The sequence below is a fragment of the Carettochelys insculpta genome, chromosome 11 (genome assembly GCF_033958435.1).
Source record: "Carettochelys insculpta isolate YL-2023 chromosome 11, ASM3395843v1, whole genome shotgun sequence".
In the NCBI taxonomy this organism is placed as follows: domain Eukaryota; kingdom Metazoa; phylum Chordata; order Testudines; family Carettochelyidae; genus Carettochelys; species Carettochelys insculpta.
Genome location: NC_134147.1, coordinates 1,553,058 through 1,579,232, shown reverse-complemented (window position 1 = coordinate 1,579,232; position 26,175 = coordinate 1,553,058). Strand labels below are relative to the sequence as shown.

Genomic DNA, 26,175 nt, shown 5'->3' with positions numbered 1-26,175 from the left:
GCTGGTAGCATACAGGAGCCTGTTTGTGGGACCCGCCTCTCTCCTGGCCAGCAAGAGGAGAGGGCTCTGCGCCGTGGCCCGGACAGTAACGAGCTACCCAGTCAGGCGCAGGCTGGGATGGATGCCTGCAGATAAGGAGGCTAGGGACTCCGGCTAAAGCGGAGGTTTTCCCTTCCTCACGTACAATGCCACAGGAGCCTGCCCCAACCACTCTCACTCCCTGCCCCCAAGGTCCTCTCTGCAGCGCCGTAGAGATCCTGAGCCAAAGCCATCACCGAGGACGTGCGCATCAACACCCAGCAGGGAGAGCAGGGAGGGAGTTGGCCCAGCACCTGAGATGGCAAAAGCTTTCCACTGCTGTCCGTGAGCTTTCCACGCAGGCCCAGCTGCAAGCTGGAGCGTCCCCTTTGTCCCCAGCATTCGGGGCAAGACTTGGTGCTGCCAGGGCCCCAGTGTCCCAAAGCTCCCTCCGAGGGCGGGAAGGGACCTCAGGAGGCCATCGAGTCCAGTCCCCTGCCTGAAGCAGGATCAGTCCCAACTGCGTGTCACACATCTGACAAAGCGGGACTTTGCCCACGAGAGCTAATGCTCCAGTAAACCTCCGAGTCCACAAGGTGCCACAGGGCGGCTCGTAGTCTCAGGGTGGTTTTTCCTAAAGCCCCAGTGCCTGGAGTCAGGAGAGCACATGGGAAGCTTTTATTTCAAAACGCAGGAAGTTTCTGGGTGTAGGGGTTGGGGAGAAATGGGGCCACCTCACAGTCCAAGCTCCAGAAGGCAACAAAAACGAACCCACCTGTGTTTTAAAAAAGATCTTGATTTGGAATGCATGGGGGTGGGTGACACTGTAAATGCCATGCATCCCCCAGTGCACCCCAAACTCACCCTGTGAACCCCCACCCCACCCCTGCACCCCAAACTCACCCTGTGAACCCCCACCCCACCCCTGCATCCCAAACTCACCGTGAGCCCCCACTCCACCCCTGCAGCCCCTGCACCCCAAACTCACCCTGTGAGCCCCCACTCCATCCCTGCACCCCAAACTCACCCTGTGAACCCCCACCTCAACCCCTGCAGCCCAAACTCACCGTGAGCCCCCACTCCACCCCTGCAGCCCCTGCACCCCAAACTCACCCTGTGAACCCCCACCCCACCCCTGCAGCTCCTGCACTCCAAACTCACCCTGTGAACCCCCACCCCACCCCTGCAGCTCCTGCACTCCAAACTCACCCTGTGAACCCCCACCCCACCCCTGCACCCCAAACTCACCCTGTGAGCCCCCACCCCACCCCCTGCACCCCAAACTCACCGTGAGCCCTCACTCCACCCCCTGCAGCCCCTGCACCCCAAACTCACCCTGTGAACCCCCACTCCACCCCTGCATCCCCTGCACCCCAAACTCACCATGAGCCCTCACTCCACCCCCTGCAGCCCCTGCACCCCAAAATCACCCTGTGAACCCCCACCTCACCCCCTGCACCCCAAACTCACCCTGTGAACCCCCACTCCACCCCTGCACCCCAAACTCACCGTGAACCCTCACTCCACCCCCTGCAGCCCCTGCACCCCAAAATCACCCTGTGAACCCCCACCTCACCCCCTGCACCCCAAACTCACCCTGTGAGCCCCCACCCCACCCCTGCAACCCTGCATACAAACTCACCCTGTGAGCCCCCACCTCACCCCTGCACCCCAAACTCACCCTGTGAACCCCCACTCCACCCCTGCACCCCTGCATCCAAACTCACCCTGTGAGCCCCCACCTCACCCCCTGCACCCCAAACTCACCCTGTGAACCCCCACTCCACCCCTGCACCCCCTGCACCCCAAACTCACCCTGTGAGCCCCCACCCCACCCCCTGCACCCCAAACTCACCCCGTGAGCCCTCACTCCACCCCCTGCAGCCCCTGCAACCCAAAATCACCCTGTGAACCCCCACCTCACCCCCTGCACCCCAAACTCACCCTGTGAACCCCCACTCCACCCCTGCACCCCCTGCACCCCAAACTCACCCTGTGAACCCCCACCTCACCCCCTGAACCCCCAAATCACCCTGTGAACCCCCACCTCACCCCCTGCACCCCAAACTCACCCTGTGAGCCCCCACCCCACCCCTGCACCCCCTGCACTCCAAACTCACCCTGTGAGCCCCCACCCCACCCCCTGCACCCCAAACTCACCCCGTGAGCCCTCACTCCACCCCCTGCAGCCCCTGCAACCCAAAATCACCCTGTGAACCCCCACCTCACCCCCTGCACTCCAAACTCACCCTGTGAACCCCCACTCCACCCCTGCACCCCCTGCACCCCAAACTCACCCTGTGAACCCCCATCTCACCCCTGCACCCCCAAATCACCCTGTGAACCCCCACCTCACCCCCTGCACCCCAAACTCACCCTGTGAACCCCCACCTCACCCCCTGCAAGCCAAACTCACCCTGTGAACCCCCACTCCACCCCTGCACCCCCCCTGCACCCCCAAATCACCCTGTGAGCCTCCACCTCACCCCCTGCACCCCAAACTCACCCTGTGAACCCCCACTCCACCCCTGCAACCCTGCACTCCAAACTCACCCTGTGAGCCCCCACCCCACCCCCTGCACCCCAAACTCACCCCGTGAGCCCCCACTCCACCCCCTGCAGCCCCTGCACCCCAAAATCACCCTGTGAACCCCCACCTCACCCCCTGCACCCCAAACTCACCCTGTGAACCCCCACTCCACCCCTGCACCCCCTGCACTCCAAACTCACCCTGTGAGCCCCCACTCCACCCCTGCACCCCAAATCACCCTGTGAGCCCCCACCCCCACTCCACCCTCTGCACCCCAAACTCACACAGTGAGACCCCACCCCGCCCACATCCACATCAGAGCTGCCCCCAGCCCATAGACACCCCCGGCTCCGGCCCCGCCCAATGCCTCACGAGGCCCCGCCCCCGCCCCGCCCCTCCCTCCGGTGACCCCGGCCCCGTTCCGCCCCGCCCCGTGCTCCCGAGGCCCCGCCCCCGGCCCAGCTCCCGAGGCCCCGCCCCCGAGGCCCCGCCCGGCCCCGCCCCGCTCAGAGCGGCGCCCGCCGGCCGGCCGAGGGGAGCTGCGCGCCCGCCATGGGCTGCACCGTGAGCGCCGAGGACAAGGCGGCGGCCGAGCGCTCCAAGATGATCGACAAGAACCTGCGCGAGGACGGCGAGAAGGCGGCGCGGGAGGTGAAGCTGCTGCTGCTGGGTGAGCGCCGGGCCGCGCCCCGCCCCGCCCCGGGACCCCCCCGGGACCCCTCCTGGGGACCCCCCGGATCCTCCCCCGGGACCCCGCCTGGGGACCCCGCCTGGGGACCCCCCCAGATCCTCCCCTGGGGACCCCCCCCTCACTCCCCCCCCGGGACCTCCCCTGGGGAACCCTCCCGTATCCCCCTGGGACCCCGCCTGGGGACCCCCCGGATTCTCCCCCGGGACCCCGCCTGGGGACCCCCCGGACCCTCCCCTGGGACCCCGCCTGGGGACCCCCCGGACCCCCCCGGATCCTCCCCCGGGACCCCGCCTGGGGACCCTCCCCCGGGATCCTCCCCTGGGGACCCCCCCCGCGCTCCCCCCCCGGGACCTCCCCTGGGGAACCCTCCCGAATCCCCCTGGGACCCCGCCTGGGGACCCCCCGGATCCTCCCCCCGGACCCCGCCTGGAGACCCGCCTCGGGACCCCCTGCACTCCCCCCCGGGACCTCGCCTGGGGACCCCCCCCGAATCCCCCTGGGACCCTGCCTGGGGACCCCCCCCCGTATCCCCCTGGGGACCCCGCCTGGCGACCCCCCCACGGCACCCTTGGCCTGGGGACCCCACCTCTGGCATCCCCTGCCCGGGGACCCTGACCCTGGATCCCCGCCCGGCACCCCTAGCCTGGGCACTCTGCCCCCTGGGACTCCCCTGGGACCCCCCACTGGGCACCCCACTCCCCAGGGCTCCCCTGGATCCCCTCCACCTTGGGATCCCTGAGCAAGCCTAGGGAGTCCCCCACTTCAGTCCCTCTTGGCACCTCCCTGGCCCGGGACCCCTCCTGCCCTGCCTAGCCACCCCAGAGCAGCCCCTGCTGGGCCCAAGGGCCTCCCTCAACCCCATTCTTGGGGTTCCTCCCCCTGGCCCAGCCTACCCGATCCCTGCATAGAGAGCCCTGTGGAACCCCTGACCTGGTGAACTCCCCAGGGATCCCCAACATGTGTGAGCCCCACTGGCCCAGCACCCACCCACCTGCCCCCCCGAGCACCCTGCCACCTTGCACCCGCCCCCCTGAGCGCCGTGCGCACCCACCCACCCAGTAGCTACCCACATGCCCCCCCGAGCACCCCGCCGCGGCCCCCATAGATGCACAGTCACCCCTCATGCCGCAGCTCCCCCTGCATATCAGAGACCCCGGAATCTCCCCAACTGGGCCACGTCCAGCCCCGCCGCAAGAGACAGGACCCAACACAAAGGCCCCCCTTGATGGACGCCCTTCCTCCCAAGCCGGTGCACCCCGCGCCCCAGGCATCCTACTCCCATGTGCCTCCTGCAGTCTCTTTGCTCCCCCTGTTAGAGGAGCCAGTCCCGCCACCCTGCACATCCCTCTGCTGCGCCCCAACTTCCCCCAGCCTCCCCAGCGCTCCACCACCCTCCAACCTGCCACGCCCTGCCCAGCTTGGCCCCGGGGGACGAAGCCCAGGGCACCCAGGCCCACCCTGCACCCTGCCGAGGAGGGGGAGCTGGCACTGCCGTCGCTGTTAGGGGGGCGCTTGGAGGGGAGCTGGAGCCGGCTGCGGGGGGACGTTGCGGGGGGAGCTGGAGCTCATGGCGGGGTGCTTGGAGGGGGAGCGGGAGCCAGAGCCGGCTGTGGGGGGGAGCTGGAGCTGGCGGGGGGGGGAGGGGGGCTGGCTGCAGTTTCTCCCGCTGGGTTGGGGGCAGCGGTGGCGGTGAGGGCGCTGGCTGTGAGGCAAACCCCCGGCTGGGCGCCCCTGCTCGTGAAAGCCCGGCGCCCAGTGCAGGTGCGGCATGTGGCCCTTCGGGGGGGGGATAAGCAGGGCGGGGGCCGGCCCCTGCTCACCCAGCGTGCTGGCCCGGCTGGCAGCGCTCCCTGTGTGCCAGGGAGGCAGCGGCCGATCCACCCCCCGGCCTGTCTCCCAGCCGGCCCGGCCCCGCTTTCCCGAAGCTGGGGGCGCAGACTGGCCGGGAGAGCCGGGTGCCACGCACCCCGAGAGACGCAGCAGCCTGGCCTCGGTGCGTGTGATGTCGGCGGTGCCCGGCCTGGCCCGGGCTCCTGCGACACGTCCCCTTTGCCGTGTGGGCATCTGCTGCGCCAGGCTGATGCGCGTAGGGGCGTTGAGCACAGACCTCTCCGCTGCCCTCCTTTGGCTGCGGTACCGGGAGCCGGTGACCTCTGCCCGCGGCTGAAACCCACCAGAGCCCGCGCTTGGAGCGCCATCCCCTCGGCGGGGGGAAGCCCGGCTGGGGCGGCAAACGGGCAGGTGTGGGGGGCTGGGAGCAGAGACGCGTGCGACGGCAAAGCAGTTCAGAAAATGTCTGACCGTGGGGTTTTAAACAGAGGAAACGGCGGCAGGAAACAATGGTGCAATCAGGCCAGCTCCTTTCTTTGCAGGCAGCCTTGCGCTAGCGACTGCAGAATTAGCGTCGGCGCAGCGCGGCCAGGCCGCCCTGTGCTTCGGGCAGGCTCTTCACCAGCACAGCGGTGACTGGCGTACTGGTGAAGTGCCGGCCACCGACCTGCTCGCCAGGAAAGGCCGCGGTGAAGATACGCGGGCGGTTTTGTAGAGGGATTTCAGTAGGCAAAGTAGAGGGGACCCTGGGTTGGTGGGATGTGCCCAGGAGATTAGAACTGGCCAATGGGAATGCAGCATTTCTTAGTACCAATAATATTTTAGGACCTGATCCTGCAATCAGGATCCGTGTGGGCGGCTCCATTGACTGCGCAGGCCTGGGGGTTTGTGTGTGGGGGTGGGGAGAAGCCTGCCTGTATTCTTGTAACCTTATTTGTGGGTGTGAAGGATCTTTTTTTTTTCCCTTGAGAAATAAACGGGTCAAGCGCCTTTTAAATCCCCACTCCCCAGAACTACTGAACGCTGCATAATGCAAGAGCAGAAGCAGCTTGACCTCTATGGTACTTTTAACAGCAAAACAAAAACCTGCTAGATTTCTTTCAGTGAACTTTCTCTTGTAGGAGCCTAACACCTGTTAGCCTTTGTGATTTGTAACATAAACATGCTTGTGATTGCTTGTGGATTTCCAGGTGACTAGGTGAATTCACTGGATAAATAAGACAGAGGGCAGCAGCTTCACCCGTAAACTACAAATAACTTTTAAAAGGTGCCTGGCACCTTGTATTTGGATTTCCACTTGTGTTAGCTTAGAGAGGACAGAACCTGTTTCGTCGAGCGTTCTGGCTTTGGTAACATTCTCTAGCTGAAACGGATGCAGCAAATGTTTCTCCAGGATAATCTCTTTTCACGGCATCGCATTTGTGCTGAATATGAAATATGAACGAGAGTGAGTGTTGCAAAATGCAAATGTTGTGCGTGGCTAATTTGCAGCTACCCTTGTGCCTCATGCTTCATTACTATGTGTTTGTTGGTTTTGGGGATGTGGCTATTGAAAGTAACTCATCGGCTAACAGAGGCCTGCGTCCTGTAAGCACTTCAGCCGCACAATGACGGCCCTTGGAGTTGGTAGAAGAACTCAGTAGAGTTAAGCATGGGTGCAGGTTGCTGGAACTGCGTATGCGCGCGCGCGCGTGTGTGTGTATTACAGCCCCCCCTCTGAGAGGACTGATTACTGAGGATATGAGTTGTCACAGCCCCCCCAGCTAGACAGCCCAAGCAGTAAAATATCCTAGTCTTAACCCTGCAGGTACCGAGCCCATGTCTGGGTGTGTTGCCCAGGATGGTGGCTGTCACGCCTGCAGTGGTGCTGCCAAAATGACCATCTGTTTTTGGGCCTACCCGTTTGCTATGAAATTAAAGGGAAGAAAACCTCTTGGCAGTTTTGAGTGGCGGGTGTCTGTGTGCATTCTGCCCTCTGCCGTGTCGTCTGTGCTGAGCTTGGTTTTGGGCGTCCAGGGCAGACCGAAATGATTTATTCCCAATTGTATCTTCATGTTGGAAAGGGGAGGAAGGGTTAGTCAAACGATTCTTGCATCCTGAACTGGATTTACCAAAGTTCCTTTTGATCTGGTGTGGGGCCCTAACTTCAGAAGCCAAGCAACACCCTTTCCCTTTCCAGCAGCTGTTCAAGTGTAAATAGTGCTGAAGGTTTGAGTCATTATTGCCCTGTGTTTAAGCCGAGACATGTCTGGAAAATACTTTCAAATTAACTTGAAGGCATTGCACAAACATTGCTCTTCACTGAGAGCAGCAGTAAGGGACCCAGTCGCCAAAGCCACCTTCCTGCCTTGAAAGTGACTCCCGTCAGGTGCCAGTGAGTTGTCGGTGTTGGGTCCCTTACAGCAGGGTGACTTGACTGTAAGCCGTGGCAGGTGCGTGTTTTGGTCCAGTTCTGAAGAGCGACTGAATTACTGTGCTGTGCGGAGGGGTCGGGGACATAGCACATGTTTTCAGGACCAAAACTGGCTTGCCTGGCATGAAATGAGCGGTGAAGAGAATCGATATCCCTCCCTGCTAGGCCAGGAGCAGGGCTGTCTTCCCCACCACGCAGCTTTCTGCCACGCGGCTGGGCCGACACAGCTGTCGCTGAATATTGTTTGTGGGCACTTTGGCCATGTGTTTAAGCAGCCATGAGATAGAAACCGTCAGTTGCAGGCGCGGACAAAGCCTAAATGGTGCTGGCAGAGGGGCTGGGTATGGCAGATGTCTTGTATGTCGAGGGAAACTCCTGTGACGTGAACTGTCTGGGGGGCGGATGGAGGCAAGCCTTTGAATACCAGGGGCTCTGAAGTTTGGATTACTGTTTTCACCTGCTCTGCCACCTTTACTTGCAAAGTGACCTTGGTGCGGTTCTAATGCTCCTTAGCTGTCCAAGATTTGGATGGGTTTTTCCCCCACACCCGGCGGTGCTCTGATAAAAGATCTTACTGTGTCCAACTGCTGTGAGCTGTTGCCGCGTCAGCCTCTGGAGCGGAGGGCAGAACCGCGTTTTGTCAGTAGGTGCCTCCGCTTTGGGGCAAGCAGCTGCAGTGGTCAGAGAACCACCTCCTTGTACGAGCTCCAGTTAACACTTTTCAGCAAACACGCCGGCTTTTGTGTCTTGTGGCTAAGACTGGGCTGAGGTCTCAACAGCTCCTCTGTCAAATCAGAACTCTCTATTCCTGCTTTGCACATGCATTCAGAGAGGCTTCAAAGGCTTCTCTTGTCTTGAATCTTCTGCCCCAGAGCGCTGGCAAACTAGAATAGCGGTGTCGCGAAATCTCCAGTGTGCACCTCTTGGCTGGAAGTTTTCATCAGCCGGGTCAGTCAGCTTTGTTAGGGAGGTGGTAGGTAATGGCTCTCTGATCTCTGCCCTTCTTTCCTCTCTGAGTCATGGGGTTTTGCGTAAATTATTCACGCAAACATTCATGAGAAGTTTATTACTGTTTTGATGGCTTATTTCAGCAGGCCATAAATTACCAACCAAAACTTGGGCTGCTTTTAAATCAAGCGTGCTCTGTCGCAGGAAGCTTCCTTTGGGGTTCAGCCTCAAATTTGCCCATTGTCCAGTGACTGCTGCAGAAGGGGAAACGTGTTGTTTTGAAAAGAGGCAGACTTGGGTTAGTAATTCTAAATTAGCGTAAGACTTTCCAGCTCTCTCTTTAAGGAGTTGGCTGGATGCGCAGCTCTGTTCCAAGTTTGAGTCTTTAGCTAAAAATAAGCACAGTCGAAAACTGCTCAGTCGATTTTCAGAGCCAGTGAGAAATACCCTCCTGTTACCCAAGAGAAAAGGGCTGCTGAATTTTGCTGACCCGAAGGCAGGGTGGAGAATTTTGCTTGTCTGTTGCTTGCTGCAGTTCTCGCTGCAGTCTCTGGTTCAGTTGCCGTTCTCAGAAACCATCCCTCGCCTCTGTGACATGCAGCTCTCCCATGGGGCAGTCCTTTTTGTGAGTTATTGTCATTTAGGTCTGAGCTCTGCCTGGGGGCAGGGGGCGGGGGAGTAATGGCAGCCATTCTAGTCTCGTAATGGCTTCTTTGTAATTAGTAACTCTCAGCCCAGAGGTTTTTAGTTTCTCCCTGGACCCCGGTTTTTTTCAGTTCAGGTGTGAAGACTGGCTTTGTTTATCAGAGGACGTTTTAAAACAAAACCAGCCCCTTCCTGAGAGACAAGGAGCTGAAGAAAGCGAAGGCCCCAGCCATCCATCTCAACCCAAGTGTGCTTTCCAGAAGCACGGGAGACGCGTTTCCAGCCACCGTGAACAGAGCGGAATATTGTCTTTAACCTTTTGGGGCACCGGTAGTTTGCCGTCGTACGTGGGAGAAAACTGGAATCACCGCGATCTCTGGAATTCAGCAGTTCGTCAAGGCTAATTTCTGTGGCAGTGCAAACAGAAGCGTGTGCCAGGGTTTCTCAGGTTTACCGCAGGGATAGCTAAATTCTTCGGCGCGTTTGCCTAGAGGGAGACCGTAATTACTGGTAGAAGAGCAGCATCGAACGCACAGGGTGCTACTCATGGACTTAATCAGGTTAAAGGACGGGTGTGGTGGGGCTCCATCTTGCTGGAGGCAGCGGTGTTGCTAGAAGGTTGCTCTTATCAGATATTTGTCACTGCGCATTTTGGAAAGGAATATCTTTGGCCTGTAGACGTAGTTAAGGAGTGGGTGTGTGTGTGCTTCCTGCGGCTGAGAGAGGCAGGAGCATCTGCAGAGCAGAGTTAAGTAATATGGTCTCTGTGAGATGCAGGGAGAACGATTAATGGGTGGGAAAACGTTACGCCGTGCGTGTGGCCATGTTGGCCCAGGCTGGGGGAGAGACGGGGTGGGGGAGGTAACACAGGGTGAACCTCTCTAATCTGGCACCTTCAGACGTGGATGAGAGAATCTGCTGGACGAGCACCACTCCTGCTTCCGGGGCTCTTGGAAGACATTTGGGGTAGATTACAGCTCAGAACCCTGAGAGCCAGGACTGGTGGCTGGAAACACACGCGACTGCACTGCGGGAAACGTGGCCGTGCCCAGGAGCGGTCCGCTAACTAACACCGTGCCGGGTCACGGCTGTTGCTGGGCGAGAGTGTGCTGGATTGGAGAGGGTCCGCCTGTGCCTTTTATTGACCCCACCCCAGTGGAGTGGAGCTTTTTCCCGCGGAAGAGCTCTGTGTGTCTTGCAAGCTCACCTCTCCCGCCCACCGAAGTTGGTCTGATGAAAGATCCTCCCTCCCCGGCCAGGCCTGACAGCGGTGGGCTCCGGGAGCTCGCTCTGGTTAGCCTAGCAAAGAGGGGGAACTCTTTCTTCCTCCGCGTGCAGTGCCTGCCAGGGGACCCGAGCTTTCAAAGTGCAGACCCAGGGATGACCAGCGGTTGGCTGGCCGTTGGAGTTAGACGAATTCAGACTGGAAATAAAGTGTGGATTTTTAACAGGGAGAGTGGTTAACCTCTGGGACTAGTTACCCTGAGCAGCGCTCCCTCTAGCTTTTTCCAGCCATGTGTGGGATAAATTGTATGCGCACCGAGGCATGTGTGGATGTGCCCAACCAATAGAAACACTCGCTCTGCTAGTCAGCTGGGCAGCGCCCGAGCACTCAGCTTACAGGGAACACTGGTCCTGAGCTGTGGTGGCCGCCATCATCATCATCATCATCATCATCATCATCGCTGGACATCTGTAAGTCAAGGGCAGGAATACATTTCAAATGCTGCCTCAGAGCAGCCGTGCGGCGAAGAGGTTACTGTGCTGATGAGCGAGCTCTCCTCATCAGTGTCATTCATCCAGCTCTGTGGGAGGAGCCATTCTGTCAACAGAGTGCTGTCTACACCAGGGCTTAGGCTGATATAACCGCGTGGCTCAGCCGTGTGGATTTTTCACATCCCTGAATGATGCATGTTGCTAGGCCAGCGTGTAACGTAGACCTGGCTCAAGAATTTTTCTAAGAGCCCAGCACTAGTGCAAGTGGGAATTATTTTTAGGGCACATCTTTGGCCTACGTCCTGCAGGAGGTCAGGCTGACCTGGTCAATGCTCTCTTCTGGCCTGGGAGCGCCAGTCTGAGAGGTGTTCCTGCTGCTGGACAGCTGATCGACAATAGCCCGTTTTACATCTCCCAGCTGTTCAGGAACAGGCACGTTTCTGTAAGTTTAGCCTGCGCCAAGGTTTTGTTTAATGGCCAAACTGCCTTTATTTAATCGCACGCCCAGCCATGTCTGAGAAGCTCTTCCATAATGGTGCCGGAGAAGAACCTCGCCTCACTGCACCAGCATCCTTCCGGCAAGTAACTGTATCTGCATCCGTCATGTGGAATAATAGGGTTGTAGTAATTGAAACAGAACACAGTGCAGCATCCATCTCCGGCTTGTAAAAACAAACATCTCGGCTCTGCCTCAGGCTTTCGCCCAAATAAACGAGTCGCCCTTTGTGTAGCAGTAGCAACTGCTGCTCTGGGGCGCTTTCTCTCGCGATTTTAAAAGAATGAACAAGGGAGCCCTCAGGGCGGGGAGGGCTAGCTCAGCGGTTTGAGTATTAGCCTGATAAACCCAGGCTTGTGAGTTCGGCCCTGGAGAGGGCCGGTTAGGGATCTGGAGCAAATGGATTTTAATAAAAATAAAAAAAAAAAAAAATCTGTCAGGGATGGTGCTAGGTGCTTCTGTGAGGGCTCAGGCCTGGTCCCTTCCAGCTCTCTCAGATAGGTATATTTAATTTCTGGCTGGTCCCTGACTAAAGAGTTCTTGGGTTTCTAACTTTAAATGGTCTCCATCCAGCACAGCTCTTGCAGCCAAATGCTTTATTTAGATGAAGTCACCCCTCCATAGGCATAACTGGAGCTCTTTGCTACTCAGGCACGTGTTGCTGCTCTGGTTACACCCAGGCCAGCTTCCTTCCTCTAAGGGTTTGTCTTCCCTGGGCAGGGAACTCAGGTGTTACCCCTAATTTGCAAGCGCACAGGTGGCTGGCCTGAGCTGGGGTCTGGGCCACAACTGAGTGAGCACAGCTAGTCAGCTGCTTGTGCCAGCTGAGCTCGTCCAGCTTTGCAGTGCCTTCCCTGGCATCTCCCCAGGCGCCCAGGGAAGGCAGGTTCCCCTGCCACTCCCGTCTGCGCCGAGAACTGGGAGAGGTGCTCCCAGAAGTCCTGTCGCCGCCCACGAGTCAGTGCAGCACCAGGGTGCAGGCACCAACTCGCTGCCTGTTCCGCCTGGTCTCTGCTTTCGCTTGAGTGCGGCTGGCTGGCGTGAGCGCTGCGGTGAAGGTGTGCGCCATTCAGGGCTGTTGCCTTGGGCTTTCTGCAGACTCAGCCGCACACCTCTCCCTCAGTGTGCCCTCAGAGCTACCATTTCTCACGCTGGATTTCATCATCGGTGCTGGCAAACGGTCCTCGTGAATAGGACAGTTTTCTCTGTGTGTGTTTGTTGCCTTCCTCAGTCTGCAGACAGCCCCAGCGCTTTTGCTGCTGGTGCTCAGGGCTCTGCCACGCTGCTTCGGGCTGACGATAACAAGATTAGGACAGCTTAGCTGCTTTGGCTCAAACGCTGCCAGCAGAAGTGAAACTGTTGGTCACATCCCTTTCATGCAGCGGCTTGGGAAGGAGCGCAGAGCAGGGCGTTGCTGTTCCTCCTTATGGGAGGAGGACCCCCGAAAGAGTCCGAGGGCGGGCTAGGGCAGTGGGATCCTTTCTGGGACAGAAGAATTGGCTGGCACATGCTTCCCTCCAGCTGTAGATAGTGATGGAGCTGCTGTTCTAATGCCCAGGATGCTGTAACTGAGGAGCTGTTCTCACCTTTTCCAGTTATGCAAATCTTTTTTATAACTTAGCGAAACAGACAAGACATGAGCGGTTGTCAAGTGCAGGCCATGGCTTGTGCGACTCTTCCGCAGCAACAGGGAGAGCAAAAATGCTTTTAATAGTAGCAAAAACCAGGCTTGTGAATCCACGCTGACCGGCAAGGGGCTCCTGGGCTGAGGTGTGGCCCCTGAACCTCCCCCTAAGTCCTTTCTTTTGGTTGTCTACATCTCAGGCTGATGAGATCCCTTTAAACTCCCTGGCAGCTTCATCCCCCCGCGTGACTGTTGCTTTCTTAAACTTCCAACTTAGGGTTTAAAATGGGTTTTTCTCTTTGTCCCTCTCCCTCCGAGCACAATCTTCCAGGAGTAGGTTTTAGCTCTCAGCAAATGCTGCAGGGGGTTTCTTCGTTTCCGTGAAATCCAGCCCTTGTGGGGTCCTTCTGCAAGGGGGGTCCTGCATGGGGTCCTTGCACCCCGCACGTGGCACCCTCATTTAGCAGAGCTCAGGGCTGAGAACAGGAAAGATCCAGCCCAGCCCAGCTGCTAAAGTTCGGTTACCTCTGGCGTTCTGAGCTGCCCATGGGTGACACCGACCCTAAGTAAGTGGGTGTCGGCTGGCTCCCAGGCAGCTCAGTTATTTTTGGACTGTGAAGGTTAATAAGGCACTTTCCCCTTTTGGTTGTTGCAGCGGCAGCGTTTGGTGAGGCAGGTGGTTCTTTGGGTGGGGATGGGGGCGCGGGGGGTGGCGGGGGAGAGCCCTGGTGGTAACGTGGCTGCTTCTCTCCCTGTCGAGAAGTGCCTGTAGAAATTCGCCCGTTGCCTTTGTTTGCCTCCATCCGAGGTGCTTGTCCGAATGTGCGCAGGCTGCAACCGCCTCTGCAGAACCGACCCCGTCCCTCGCAGGTCGCCCCTCTGCTGAGCTGGCCGAGCTGTTGTGCCCTGCCCCGGCGAAGGACCGGCTCTCTCCCGCGGGTTGGCGATGGGAAAAGCCGAGGTGGCTGCGGAGCGGGAGGGACGGAGAAGCCGTTGGCAGCGTGGGGCGAGCGAGCTGCTGGCGTTCAATGGGGGTTTTCGGTCGAAGAGTCTGAAGAACCGGCGGCCTGGTCCCTTCAGAGCCTGCTTTGGACCTGGGGCTGCTGCCTGTTGCTGCGACTCAGAGCCCAGCTCCCCCACCTGGCACCTCGCTGGGTCGCAGTAAAGGACTTGCAGCGGCTCCTTCCCGGGCCTTGCGTGTGCCGAGCTTTATTTTTCTTCCCAGTTCCAGCTGAGAGCTGATCTTCTCGGAGGCCCTTCCCCCAGCCCCGGCGAGCAGGCCTCTTGCAGGAACAGCTTACGGGGGGGGCAGGGCTCGGCAACCTTTTCTTCTGTTTTCGAGGCTTGCGTAAAAGCAGAGGAAGGGAGGGGCCGGCTGCAACCGTCTGAGGCTTCCATTTTCCCAGCACGGTGGGTGGAGCAAGGGCGGTTTTTGTTTTGCTGCGCGTTTGTGGCATCTCATCGGAGTGAGTTCTGGCTACCGTTAGCCGCCTGCGGCGCCCCCTCCCCGGCAGTCTGACGGCAGAACGCTTCCAGATTTGGGTGCTGGCCCTGACGCACCTACGCCCGTAGGGAGGCGGGTAGTCGGCCCTAACTGCTCCGCTCCAGGGCGCAGGGCACCCAGGGCTGCCGCACCTTCTGGTGGGGTCTGAAAGCCCTCAGCCGCTCTGAAGAGCCCTCCCCTGCGTGGGTGGCTTAACCTGATGCCACCCAGGTTTGACGTTTTTGGTTAAAGCCTCCCCCCATCCAGGCACCCGGCTCTCCCTGGCCTTTTCAGACGCAGCTTTTGCTCCAGTGCTACAGGCTGCTTGCCTGGCTCTGAGAGCGGGGCTCACGTGAAGGCCCCTGGCGCCTCCCTCCCCCGGCTTGCGACCAGCCCCCTCCAAAGGAGGAAATGGAGGCATAAGGGGTTGGCTGGTGCACTCGCGTTCCCCAAGATGCTTCTGCGGCTGTTCGGCGTGTTGCTGGGAGTCAGCCCTGGGACGGCACGCCCGGGCTTAACCTGCGCCTTTGGTCTGTGCTGACTCCAGATGTCGCAGGGCCGGTCCCGATTTAGGGCCCCTTGCAGTGGAGCCAAAACTCTGCCTTCGTGCAGCCTTCCCAGCCAGCAGAGACGTTTCCAATAGCAACCTGGTTTTGTTCAGCTCCTTGCAGGGTTTGTGGGGACCCGTGGCAGCTGGCGTCCCAGGAAGTGAGACTGCCTGGTGTCTATTCTTAGTGTGACAAGCTGAGAAAGATGCCTGTCAGAAGAACAGCGGTGGCGAGTGCGAGCTTACCGCTTGAGTAAGCTGTGGAGTCTGCCGTGGGAGACAAAGAGCTTTCTCAGTGGCGGTTGAACCCTGCCGTGTCCCTCTGGGTCAGCGAGGTCGTACCCCGCCGGGGTTTTTCACTCCCGCACAAGGGCCACTTGTGCAGAAATGGGAGGCTGCCTACAAAGACCTCTTGGGGTGAGAATGTGACGGACCCCCGGAGCTGCAGCTCGCAGTGAACGGAGGGGCTCGCAAAGTACCTGCTGCGTTCGCTCATGCGCTCGCCCTGCAAGAGTGGAGAACTCGGTAGTGTGCCCGGGGTGCCGGGAGCCGGGTGCCTGCCGTGGCTCTGGGAAGTTAAAAGGGGTGGCCCCGTCACTCCTGAGCCCAGGGCCTTGCCGGGATGGGTCTCATGGGGACACTGGGCGAGGCTGGAATGTTTGAGTGTCAGTCGGCTGTCTGCCTCCCCGAGTGGCACCATTAAGCTGACCCAAGCCTCCGTGCAGGCAGCACTGGGAGGGTGGAAGAGTATTACGGCCTCCTGGAGAGGTGAGCCGGCTGCTCTGACGGGAGAACCCCTCTCATGGGCACAGGTGGGCCTGTGCGGACGAGCCGGCGGCGAAAGCGGTACTGCCTTCACCGGCGTGGAGTCGGCTCTGTCGCTCGGCAGTTGCTTGCTGCTGCCGTGGCTCTTGGGCCAGGGGATGAGCTGTACCAGTGTACGGATGCTTTAGCCTGGGGCATCCCGGCCCAGGGCTGACCCGGATAGGTGAGAAATGGAGGCCTAGCGGCGGGTTCCCCAGTACTGAGAGCCGTCCCTCTGGGGCACCGTGCGATCGGCATCTCCGCCCAGTGCCGTCCTGTAGCGCTCTGGGGGCAGAGGGAAGCTGCCGGCGCGAAATCCCGAAGGAGGGGCTAGAGCGGAGGGACCGAGAACTGGCCTCCCCGCGGGCTGGGGAGTCAGCTGGTGCTGGGGGAGCGAGCGTGAACGGCGCTGGCACTAACGAGGGCCATGGCGTTTCGTTGACGGCTGTTGACCCCGACGTGGAACAAGCCGCTTGTGTGCCCGGGGGCCCGTAGAGTGGCCCGGTCTCCTGGTGGGGAGAGAGGCTTGTCGCGCTCATGCCGTACAGCGCCTCTCTAGTGACCTGGCGGCCTGGCCGCAGGAGCACCAGCTGGGGACGTTGCTAACTTCACACGGCCTGTGCGGTTTGTCCCTGGTAGCAGAGTTCCTCCGTGGCGGGCGGGCACCCAGAGGGGTGCTGCTCGGAGCAGGAGGCGTGCCTGTCTCTCTGCGCCAGCTCTCCGAGCCTTGGCCCTGGTGGCCCATCTCCTGCTGGCCGCTTCAGAGCGGGAGGAGCTGGCTGTGCTTTGTGAAAGCCCTGGGGAGCTGTCGTCCCTGCTTTCTGGGCGCAGCCGGAGCTTTGTCGGAGGAGTGGCCTTTTAAACCTCAAACGCCAGGGCACGATTGTGCACTGACTACACTGTGAACCTGCTGCTCGGGCGCCGATCGCCCTCTTTCCCCAGGGTGGTCAGCTGGGTTTGTGTCCCTCTAGTTTGTGAGCAGAGCTGCGTCGCCGGCTCTCCCAGACTGCCCCAGGGCATCCCAGCATCTCCCAGAGCGGAGCTGTGGCCTCGCACTTAGTGCGTGGCCCAGGGGGTGAACTCTGGAGACATAGGGGTGTAGGTTTTACTCCTGGTTCTGCTACGGGCTCGCTCCAGATCCTTAGGCAGGTCGTGCCTCAGTTTCTCCATTTGTGACAAGCGGGTGCTGTGGCCTGTCTCTGAGAGGCTTTGACTGCTGTGGAGGAGAAGCTGCTCTCTGGAGACGTCTCGTGCTCCCTGCGTGGAACAGCTCCCGCAGAGCGCGGCAGCAGAGAGCTGGCCTCAGGGCCGTGGGCAGGCTTCTGCACTGAGCGCTCTCGCTCTTGGAGTTCCCTGGACCGCTCTCATGCGTGCGCTACCCGGTGTGCGAGCTAGCTCTGCCCGTCCTTGGCGCACCACTCGGTGTGGGTGGCCTCTTTCCCACGGCAAACCTCCCCCTGTGACCCAGCCCCCTCCCCATTTAGTATTAAATGCCGGCGGTGGGGCGGGCTGGGGAGGTGGAGCCCGGCTTGCAGAACACCTGCTATTGGGCTGACCCTGCGTTTCCAAGGCTGCGACTGTGGCTCAGGAAGAAGGTGACAGAGCCACCGCCCTGCCCATGTCATATCAGCAGCCTCCTGCCCCCTCCCGAAGCTCCGTGGGGCACTGGGCTGTGTCCTGCTCCTGGGGCGGGCGCTGCAGCCTGGAGCGCGCTACGGCTGGAGGACGGGGGCTGGCGGGGCGGACTCGGGCGAGTGTTGGCAGCGCGTCCATGTGGCGTGGTAGCGCTCACACAGCCTATGCCATGAGACCGGGCTCCGGGCCTGCGAGATGGTATCTGGGCCGCAGGGAGCGGAGCCCCAGGCCGTCTGGGGAAAAGCAGTGGGGTCTGGGCAGTGCCCAGCCGGGGGCAGGAAGGGTCGGTGGTGCTCGTCGGAAAGGTAGCGCCTTCCTTCCGTCAGCTCGGTGGGCTCGCAGCCCTGGGCTCCTGGCCCTGAAACAAGAGTGGGAATTGTCATGTTAAATGAGCCCCCGGCCCGAGTTCCCTTCTGGGGCGCAGCCGGACCGATGGGGCTGCGCGGCTGCCGTCGGGTCAGCTTTCCCTTTCAGCTCGCGGGGGGGTCGAGGAAGTAGACTCCAGGTGGGCACCTTCCGTGCTGTAAAACTGGAGCCTTGCCCACCTGGCTGAATGCTCCTCGCTGACGGCGCGTAATCTGCTCGGCTCCGGCTCCGGCTCCGGCTCCGGCTCCGGCTCCGGCTCCGGCTCCGGCTCCGGCTCCGGCTCCGGCTCCGGCCAGCCAGCGAAAGAGCTCGAAGCCCTGAGCAGACGGCAGCCTTCCCGCTAACTTTTTCCCTCTGGAGTGGAATAAATGTTGTGTGCCCAGAGGCCTGTGCGAATGTGCGCCAGCCACAGGAAAGCGCTGTGGGCTGGGCGGCACCTGGCTCTCCGCTGGGTGGTCGCCCAAGCGCTCAGTGTATGGGGAGCGCTGGGAGGCATGAGGAGCTGAGCCGTCAGAGGGGTTGTGGGTGATGAAAGGCTGGATATGAGTAAACGGTGGGCCCCTGTCGTCAAGAAAGCTACCTGCATACTGGGGGGCATTAGGAGGAGCATTTCCAGCAGCTCTAGGGAAGTGGTTATTCCTCTTTATTCGGCACTGGTGAGGCCACATCTGGAATATTGTGTCCAGTTTTGGGCCCCCCAGTATAAAAAGGATGTGGATTTGCTGCAGCAGGTTCAGCGAAGGGCAACAAAAATGATTAAGGGGCTGGAGCACAAGGCCTATGAGGAGAGGCTGAGGGGTTTGGGCTTGTCTAGTTCACAGAAGAGAAGACTGAGGTTCTGGAGGTGTAAAGCAGAGGGGCTGGGAAGATGCCTGCGACGGGCTCGGTCGCAGAGATCCCCAGAGACTGACATGCTGAAATACCACTCAGCACGCCTAGCTGCTTGCTCCCTGGGGCGCCCACTCCTGTCCTGCTGAGCCAGGCCCCCCGGGCTCCTCCAGCAATGGCTCAGAGCTGGAGTCAGCCGGCAGCAGAGCACACGGACCCTGAGATCAGCTCGGCTCAGGAAAGACTCGGTCCCGGGGCCTTGCCACAGCCCCCAGGCGCACAGTGCCACGGGCCCAGAGCTGCAGAAAAGCTCCGTCCTCATCCCCCCTGCTCTCACACACAGCACGCTCGTGCAGTGGTCGCCCCTTTATCTCGGAAGGGTGCAGAGCTGCCTTGCCTCCCCCGGCCCCGGGTTTGTTAAGCCACAAAACTAGTTTCACCAAGTGTGAGAAGCGAGCGTGAGTGGTCAGAGGAGATGGCCGACGGTTACGAAACCAAACCGAACACAGCCCAGCATGGAGAACAAGGAGAAATCCTGTGGCACCACCCTGGGATACCTGTCACCATGCCAAACAAAGCACGGCAGTTAAACCTACTGCACTGCGACCTGCTTGCAGATCACTTCTCACCCTCCTTCTTACGTCCCGTAACATCTTCTCAGGCCAGAGGCCTCATCCGCCCGCAGTTCTCCTCCACCCCGTCATTGCCACCCTTTTGTCCCTGGTGTTAAACTCAGCATCTGCTGCCATGGGCGCAGGTCAGTGCAGCGTGTCTGCAGGGAGACGGCTCTGCCCCACTCAATTATCTCTTGTAGTTCTGTTTCTGGCTTCTTCATTGCTGTTCCTGAGGGGCTGGAAACAGGCTTTTCCCATCCTGGCCACATGGATCATAAATCTACGGTCACAGAGCGGCGGCCGTGTTTGTCTGTGTTCGATCAAAACAAAACAGCAGTCCTGTAGCGCTTCAAAGACTAACAAACTAACTTATTAACTGATGAGCTTTCGTGGGACAGACGCACTTCTTCAGATCACAACGCTACCGGAACAGACTCGATAGATAAAGCACAGAGGTACAAAAATTGCTGTCAAGGTTGGTAAATTGGAAGAGCAGAGGGGCAGCCGCGGGAGGGTGTGGGGTGGGGAAGTCAAGAGTTTAGATAAAACAAAGTGTGTAAAAAAGTCCTTATAATGGGCCAGGTAATTGCTGTCCCGGTTCCAGCCACGTGTTCATGTGTCGAATTGGAATGTGAACGTTAGTTCTGAGCGTTCTCTCCCTAGATGAGTATCAGAGGGGTGGCCGAGTTAGTCTGTAGCTTCAAAAACAACAACAAGTCCTGTGGCACCTTACAGACTACAGATATTTTGGAGCATGAGCTTTCCTGGGCAGAGACCCACTTCGTCAGAGGCGTGAGTGGGGGCGGGGTTCAGAGGGGTATTTAAAGAGAGGGTCCCAGTAAGAGGGAGGCCAGAGCTGACGAGGTCTGTTCAGTCAGGGTGGGTACGGCCATCTCTGTAGGCAGTTGCTAAAGTTCCTTTTCAGTAGAACACAAACTCTTGGGTCTTTAATAGACGGCCCCTCCATTACAGTGCTGGCTGACAGGTTTGTGTATTTGGAGTTTACAATTGTGGGACCTCTGTGGTTTATATAGTGACTCAGTTCTGGTCTGGCTCTGGTCTGAAGAAGTGGGTCTGTCCCACCAAAGCTCATCACCTAAGCAATTAGTTTGTCAGTCTGTAAAGTGCTTACGTGGCTGCTGGTTTGTTTTGGGACCTCTGCAGTCAGTACTGCATTCCTAACGTCAGGTTCAGAAAAGGTAGGCGCATAGAAATAGACTAGACGCATTCAGCAGATTGAGCTTCCCGGTGATATTTCACAGGCTTTATTTTGCAGGAAGCGTTTTCCTGTTATGCACATTCATAAGCGCGTATTTCCCTAGAGCCTGGCCAAGGCCCCGTCCCGATGCCCTTCTTGTGGCAGAAAGGAATCATGTCTCTGAATGCAATCGGGGTCTCAACAGAGCTCTCCTGCTTTGAGCTGGAGGTGCAGGGGGCCAGGAGGCCCTCTTTCGGGTGCTGCTCTGCAACGTCTGCTTACTCAGAGACGCGTCTCAGCTCTCCAGCCAGCCGAGCTGGGAGAGGACCCAGGCGGCTCCGAAGCCGCAGAGCGATTCAAATGGCACTCGGAATCTCTGCTGTCGGAGTTGGAAAGCCGACCTACTGATGGGCATGTTTCACTCGCGCAAGCCTGGCCTCTTGGCTCTTGGGGCCGGATCGATGGGCGTCTGCCTGTGACGTCTGTTCGGGCTTTGTCGCCCGCTGAGGTGGGAGCGCATCGGGGAATGTCTCTAACGCAGCTAGAGCCGGTGGGCGCAGTGGTCTCTGTGGGTTGCCCTGAGTCAGTCTGGGGAGAGTCTGAGCTCGTGGCAGCACATCAGCACGAGGCTGGGGGTTGTGTCCCCGTTATTCCTGAGTCCTTGGGGCTGGGCTGCTGCGCCAGCCCGTGTGACGCAAGCGCAAGCTCTTGTCACGTGTCACGCTGGAGGTTTGCCACAGCTATGGACAGAGGGGCCCCAGGGGAGACTGGGGTTCTGGTGCGCTAGGGGCTGTACGGTCGCCCGGGGAGAACAGGCCCTGCCTTCCAGAGCTTACTGTCGAGGCAGACTGAGGGTGGAGGGATAGCGACTGGCGCGGAACAGCACGGCAGGTCAGTGGCAGAGCCAGGGAAGAACGAGTCCCTCGATTCCCACCAGACCACCTTCCCCCTCCCCGCTTCTGCTCCGAAGACCTAAATCTGCCGATGGGGACTCCCTTGCCGTGGGCATCGCGGCCGGCTTGGATTTCACTGCGCCGTCAACCGGCAAGGAAGAGCTGAGGCGGGGGCGGGTAGAGAGGTGCGCTGTCCCTGCACTGGGGCGTGGGAAGGACCAGGAGGGCGCTGGGTACGGCTGCTCTGGGATTCAGGCTGTTGGTCTGTGGCACTGGGAGAGGTGACAGCCGGGGTCCTGGGCTGGCTCCCTCCGCCTCTTCCCTCCCGGAGCGGAAGCCGTTTTGTTCTGTGCGCCGAGGCGCGTGCGGATGCACCCTGCCAACAGAAACGCCGGCCGCCGGCTGGGGGCACCTGAACCTCCGCGGGCGGCCAGGCCGGCCAAGCGCTGAGCTCCCAGGAACGCTGCTCCTGGGTGAAGTCAGGTGTCTCCTTCTGCTCAGGAAAGAGCCGGTTCAGAGGGCTGCTGAGTCAGGTGCCCAGAGCTGATCAGATTGCTTCAGTCGGGTATTTGGTCTCGGGTCGGAGCCCCTCAAGCGCACTGGGGGTCTCTTTGCTGAGCACGAGGGCTGGGACTTCTTGCAGGGCAGGCGGAGAGTCTAAAGTCATCACCTGACTCCCAGAACTGGGGCTTTAAAGCGCCAAATGCAGCAGAACGTGTGACGGGATGACAGGAGTTGGCAAATGGCAGCTCGCTGCCTCAGCTAGCCATGGCGGTTGCAGGGGAGGAGATGAGGAAGTAGCAGCTTCCTTTATGAGCCAGCCTGGCTCAGACAGAACACTTACGGCTCTGGCTTTTCCACACAGCCTCTCGCTGAGACTGTGCCAAAGGGAGGGAAGTGGCTCATGTGATGCACGTTGGCTGGGGAGCTGTGGTCCAGATGAGCCCTTGGAAACCTTGCCTGCATGAGAAGGGGTTTGGCTGTAGAGCCCTACTGCCAAACTCTGCTAGCGGGGACACCATGCACAGAGCGCGTAGTGCCTGTGATGGGTAGAGCGCTGAACTGGGACTCCAGAGATCTGGCTCCTGTTCCCGGCGCTGCCCTGACAATTTAACCTTGGTCATCTCACTTCAGCCCTCTGTGCCTCGGTTTTCCCAGCTGTAAAATGGGGGCCTTACTTGCCTCTTTACTCAGTGCTGCGAGCTCCCTGTTGAAAAGTGCTAGGTAAGAGCTGGGCATAAGTTGCTTTTGTACTGGCAAAGGCACTTTCGTCAGGCCAGGTTTTGCTGCTCTAAAAATGCCGTCACCCCTGCCACCGCCGTCCTGCCCAGCTGAGCTCACTCTCGCCCGCAGTTTCTGATGTAGACCAGATGCTCTGAACCTATATGGGAGGTCCCGCCCGAGCTGGTGCTTAGTGCAGCTCTTCTGGGATAGTCTGGATCACTGCTTTGCAAGTTCAAAGTGGCTCCCTTCCTGCGTGGGGCTTGCTTCCCGTCACTGTTTGTAAGCGAGACGCAGGAAGAGAGAGGAGCAAAAATACCTTGAACTGGAGAGGAAATTCTCAGCAACTATGCAACAAACAATGATCTGGCTGGCTCGGGTTTGCTGCCAGCAGTCACTTGTGGACTTCCTTTTTTTGTGGGGAAGTGGAATTTTCCCTCCCTTCACACCCGTTCTAGGATGGGCCGGTGACGCTCCTGGCGTGAGCCCCGCTCGGCCTGACTGGCCGTTCCCCGGAGGGCCTGGCCCCACCGTGAGCTGCCTGAGTGGAGAAGGCTGCAGGGCGACTTGCGTGGGCGAGGGACTCCGGGCGAGAGCAAGGGAGTCTGTGTGTGCCTTCGGCTTCCCCAGCCCTGGGCTGCCCCGTTCGAGGGGGGCTTACAACCAAGGTGCGCAGCCCAGTGGGAGTCCTGGCCCTTCGCTGTGCCCTGTGGACTCCCTGTGGTGGTCCCTGATTCGCTCTCCCGGTGCAGAACCCCCGGCCGGCTCGCTCCTTTCCTGTCTGGTCGGGACCCCGCCTGGCAGGGTGGGTCCCCAGTTCCACTCGAGGGCTTTCACGTCGCCCTTCTCCTGGGGCGCTCCCCTTCCGCGCTAACGGGAGAGGCTTGAGTGATGGGAACCCGTCTCTTTCTGGGGGGGTGTCACGGCTGGGGCGCAGGAGCGGCGTGGTTAAACTGAGGCAGCCTCTCGCCCCTTCCAAGCAGCAGAGCTGTTTGCACGGTTGCGACTAAAGGGAGCGGCTGACCTTTGAATTCGCTGGGGGGCGCTGGTCAAGTGCCCCCTGCATCCCTCACTCCCGCTTGGCAGGTCCGTAAACACCCGCCTCCCGCGCTGCTTCTCCCAGAGAGGTGTCTTGGGACATGGCCATGCCTGGCCGGTGCTCCCTCCCTGCGGCACGACCGCTCGTTCTGAGCGGAGCCGACGCTGTCAGGCTGGTGGCTGTGTGGGAGGGGTGCACCGTGGTGGGCTGTGAGCCCCACATCAGCCACCGAGTCTTGCGTGTCCCCCAGGGGAGGGCGCCGGCTTGATGCGGCGAGGAGCGGGAAAGCTTCCTGCAGTGGCTGCCGGTTCGGTGGCACCGGTGGCTTCGCCTCTTCACTGGGAGCAGCAGGCCGACGGTGGCGTGCCGGCCACGCTGCGAAATCAGTGCCCCATCCTGTCGGGGTGCAGGGCAGGGCTCAGCACCACAGCTAGGGCCTTGGAGGTGCAGAGGGTTTGGCACCCCAAACCTTGCAGGCTGCACTCTGACCAGCTCGTTCTTCTCTGTGGCCGGCAGCGGCGGGGACAGAATAACCGGGTGCGCAGGGGTGAGTGGCTGTAACTTGGGAAGAGGAGCCTGCTTGTGTTTCATCTCTGACTCCTGGTCTAGGGTGGGGCTTGGGAAGACGCTGGCTGCCATGGGCTGGAGGGTGGGAACAGGGCTTTCTTTTCTCCATCCCTTTTGTCCGGCCTGGGCTCTATTGCTCATACAACACGCACACAAATCCTTAGTTTCCCTCAGCTCTGTGGATAATCCCAGTACCTCCTGCAGCTGCTGCTCTGAGCTTCCTCAAGGAGCAGCAGCCAGGGAGCCAGGCTGACCTGATTCTTGTCAGTTTCACTGCTGCTGTTCAGCAGTGAAACCGACCCAAATCCCCTCAACTTCTCTGATCAGTGTGAGAGAGGCTGCCAGACTCCTCCTGAGGCGAGTGCTCGTGTGTCCAGCACCTCTTGGGTTTGCTGTAAAAGGACTGTAGGAGCCAAAGACGCCCAACAACATTTCCAAGTCAAAAGTTAACCTGAACTCGGCTTTGATGTCAAAGTTTTGGCCCCAAGCCCTAGATGTGTGCTTGGAATCCAGGAAACTAAGCTGCTGCCTTGCTCTCTGTGTGTGCACTCGTGAGGCAGATCATGCTGAAAAGTACCATGTAAAGTTAACTTTTGAAACCTGGTGGCCACCTCTGTTTTTGGGGTGTCATAATTCAAGAACCCCTTATCCGCGTCGCTTCGGATTTTGTAGAAAAAGTCTGCCTCGGCGTCCAGATCAAGGAGGCTAATTGGAGGCCAATGAGCATCTCGGTAGATTTAATGTTTTATGTCTGTTGCACTGTGGTAGCTCCTCCAGACAGGATCAGGACCTTCTTTTTGATACGAGCTGTACAGACGATCAAAGCGGACCTTGTCCTTGTGACAGATCTTACTTTGTGCCTGTAGGTCGTGGTGGTGATGATGGGATTCGAAGACGAGCACCACCTGAATCGGTGCCAGCTGGTTGTGATTTTTAGGCCTTGTGGCCAAGTTAGATTTCAGTGTTGACAGATCTAAATCCTGATGCAGCCTGAACTCGGCTGACTGTGTGGTCTGTACCCCTGTCCCCCATTAGCAAAGCATGTTGTCTCTCGGTGGCTTAGGGCTGCCCGTGAGGAGTCACTGAGTACCAGGAGGGAGGTGAAGCACTGGAATGCGTTGCCTAGAGAGCTGGTGGGTTCTCCATCCCAAGAGGTTTTTAAGTCCCGGCTTAACGAGGTCCTGGCTGGGATGACTTAGTTGGGGTTGGCCCTGCTTGAAGCAGGGGACTGGGCCAGATGGCCTCCTGAGGTCCCTTCCCGCCCTGGGATTCTATGATTCCATGATTCACAGGGAGTTAAGTCGCGTTTCTGCGGAGAATGCGAAATCGGTAGTGCAGTACATCAGCTTTTCAAGCCATTGGCTGTCACGGGGTTTGGTGTTCCCATTTCATAGATGATTAGGGCTGAGAGGGACCTCAGAAGGTCATCTAGTCCCACCCCTACTCAAAGCAAAACCAGCCCAGCTAAATTATCTCAGCCAGGGCTTTGTCCAAGGTGGCCTTACAAACCTCTAGGGGTGGAGATTCCACCACCTCTCTAGGCAACGCCTTCCACTGCTTCACCACCCTCCTGCGGAAATAGTTTTTCCTCATATCCAACCTAGACCTCCCCCTCTGTAACTTGAGACCATCGCTCCCTGTTCTGCCATCCGTCCGTCACCACTCCAGCCTCTTTACAGCCCTGCTACAGGTAGCCGAAGGCTGCTGTCAAATCCCCTCTCTCTCTGTTTCTGCCGACTGGAGAAGCCCAGTTCCCTCAGCCTCGCTACGAGCCGTGTGTCCTAGCCCCCTCACCACTGCCCTTGCCCTCTGCGGGACTCTCTCCAGTTTCACCACTGGAGCTGGGGGCCCCAACGGAAGGGAGGGGGCTGCACCTACGTCGCTTCTCATCTTTCCCATCCTTGCGCGGAATCCGTGTTTATGTGCGCTGAGGGATGTGCACCGCTGGGAGAAGTACAAACCTCGCCGTGGGTGCTCTGCAGATCGGGGGGTGTGTGTGTGTGTGTGTGTGTGTGTGTGGGAATCCCCCCCCACCCCCAACTCCCGGGCGGCCGTGCCAGGGCCCAGCG

General features: G+C 59.5%; 1 protein-coding gene across 1 annotated transcript in view; it reads left to right on the top strand.

Moving 5' to 3' along the window:
• The first annotated feature begins 3,042 nt into the window (after positions 1-3,042).
• GNAI2 (G protein subunit alpha i2) overlaps positions 3,043-26,175 on the top strand; it is an 82,567-nt gene continuing 59,434 nt past the window's right edge. Inside the window, exon 1 of the mRNA XM_075004935.1 lies at positions 3,043-3,218. Coding sequence (XP_074861036.1) covers positions 3,101-3,218 — 118 coding nt within the window. The 5' untranslated portion in view covers positions 3,043-3,100. The remainder of the gene's footprint in view (positions 3,219-26,175) is intronic.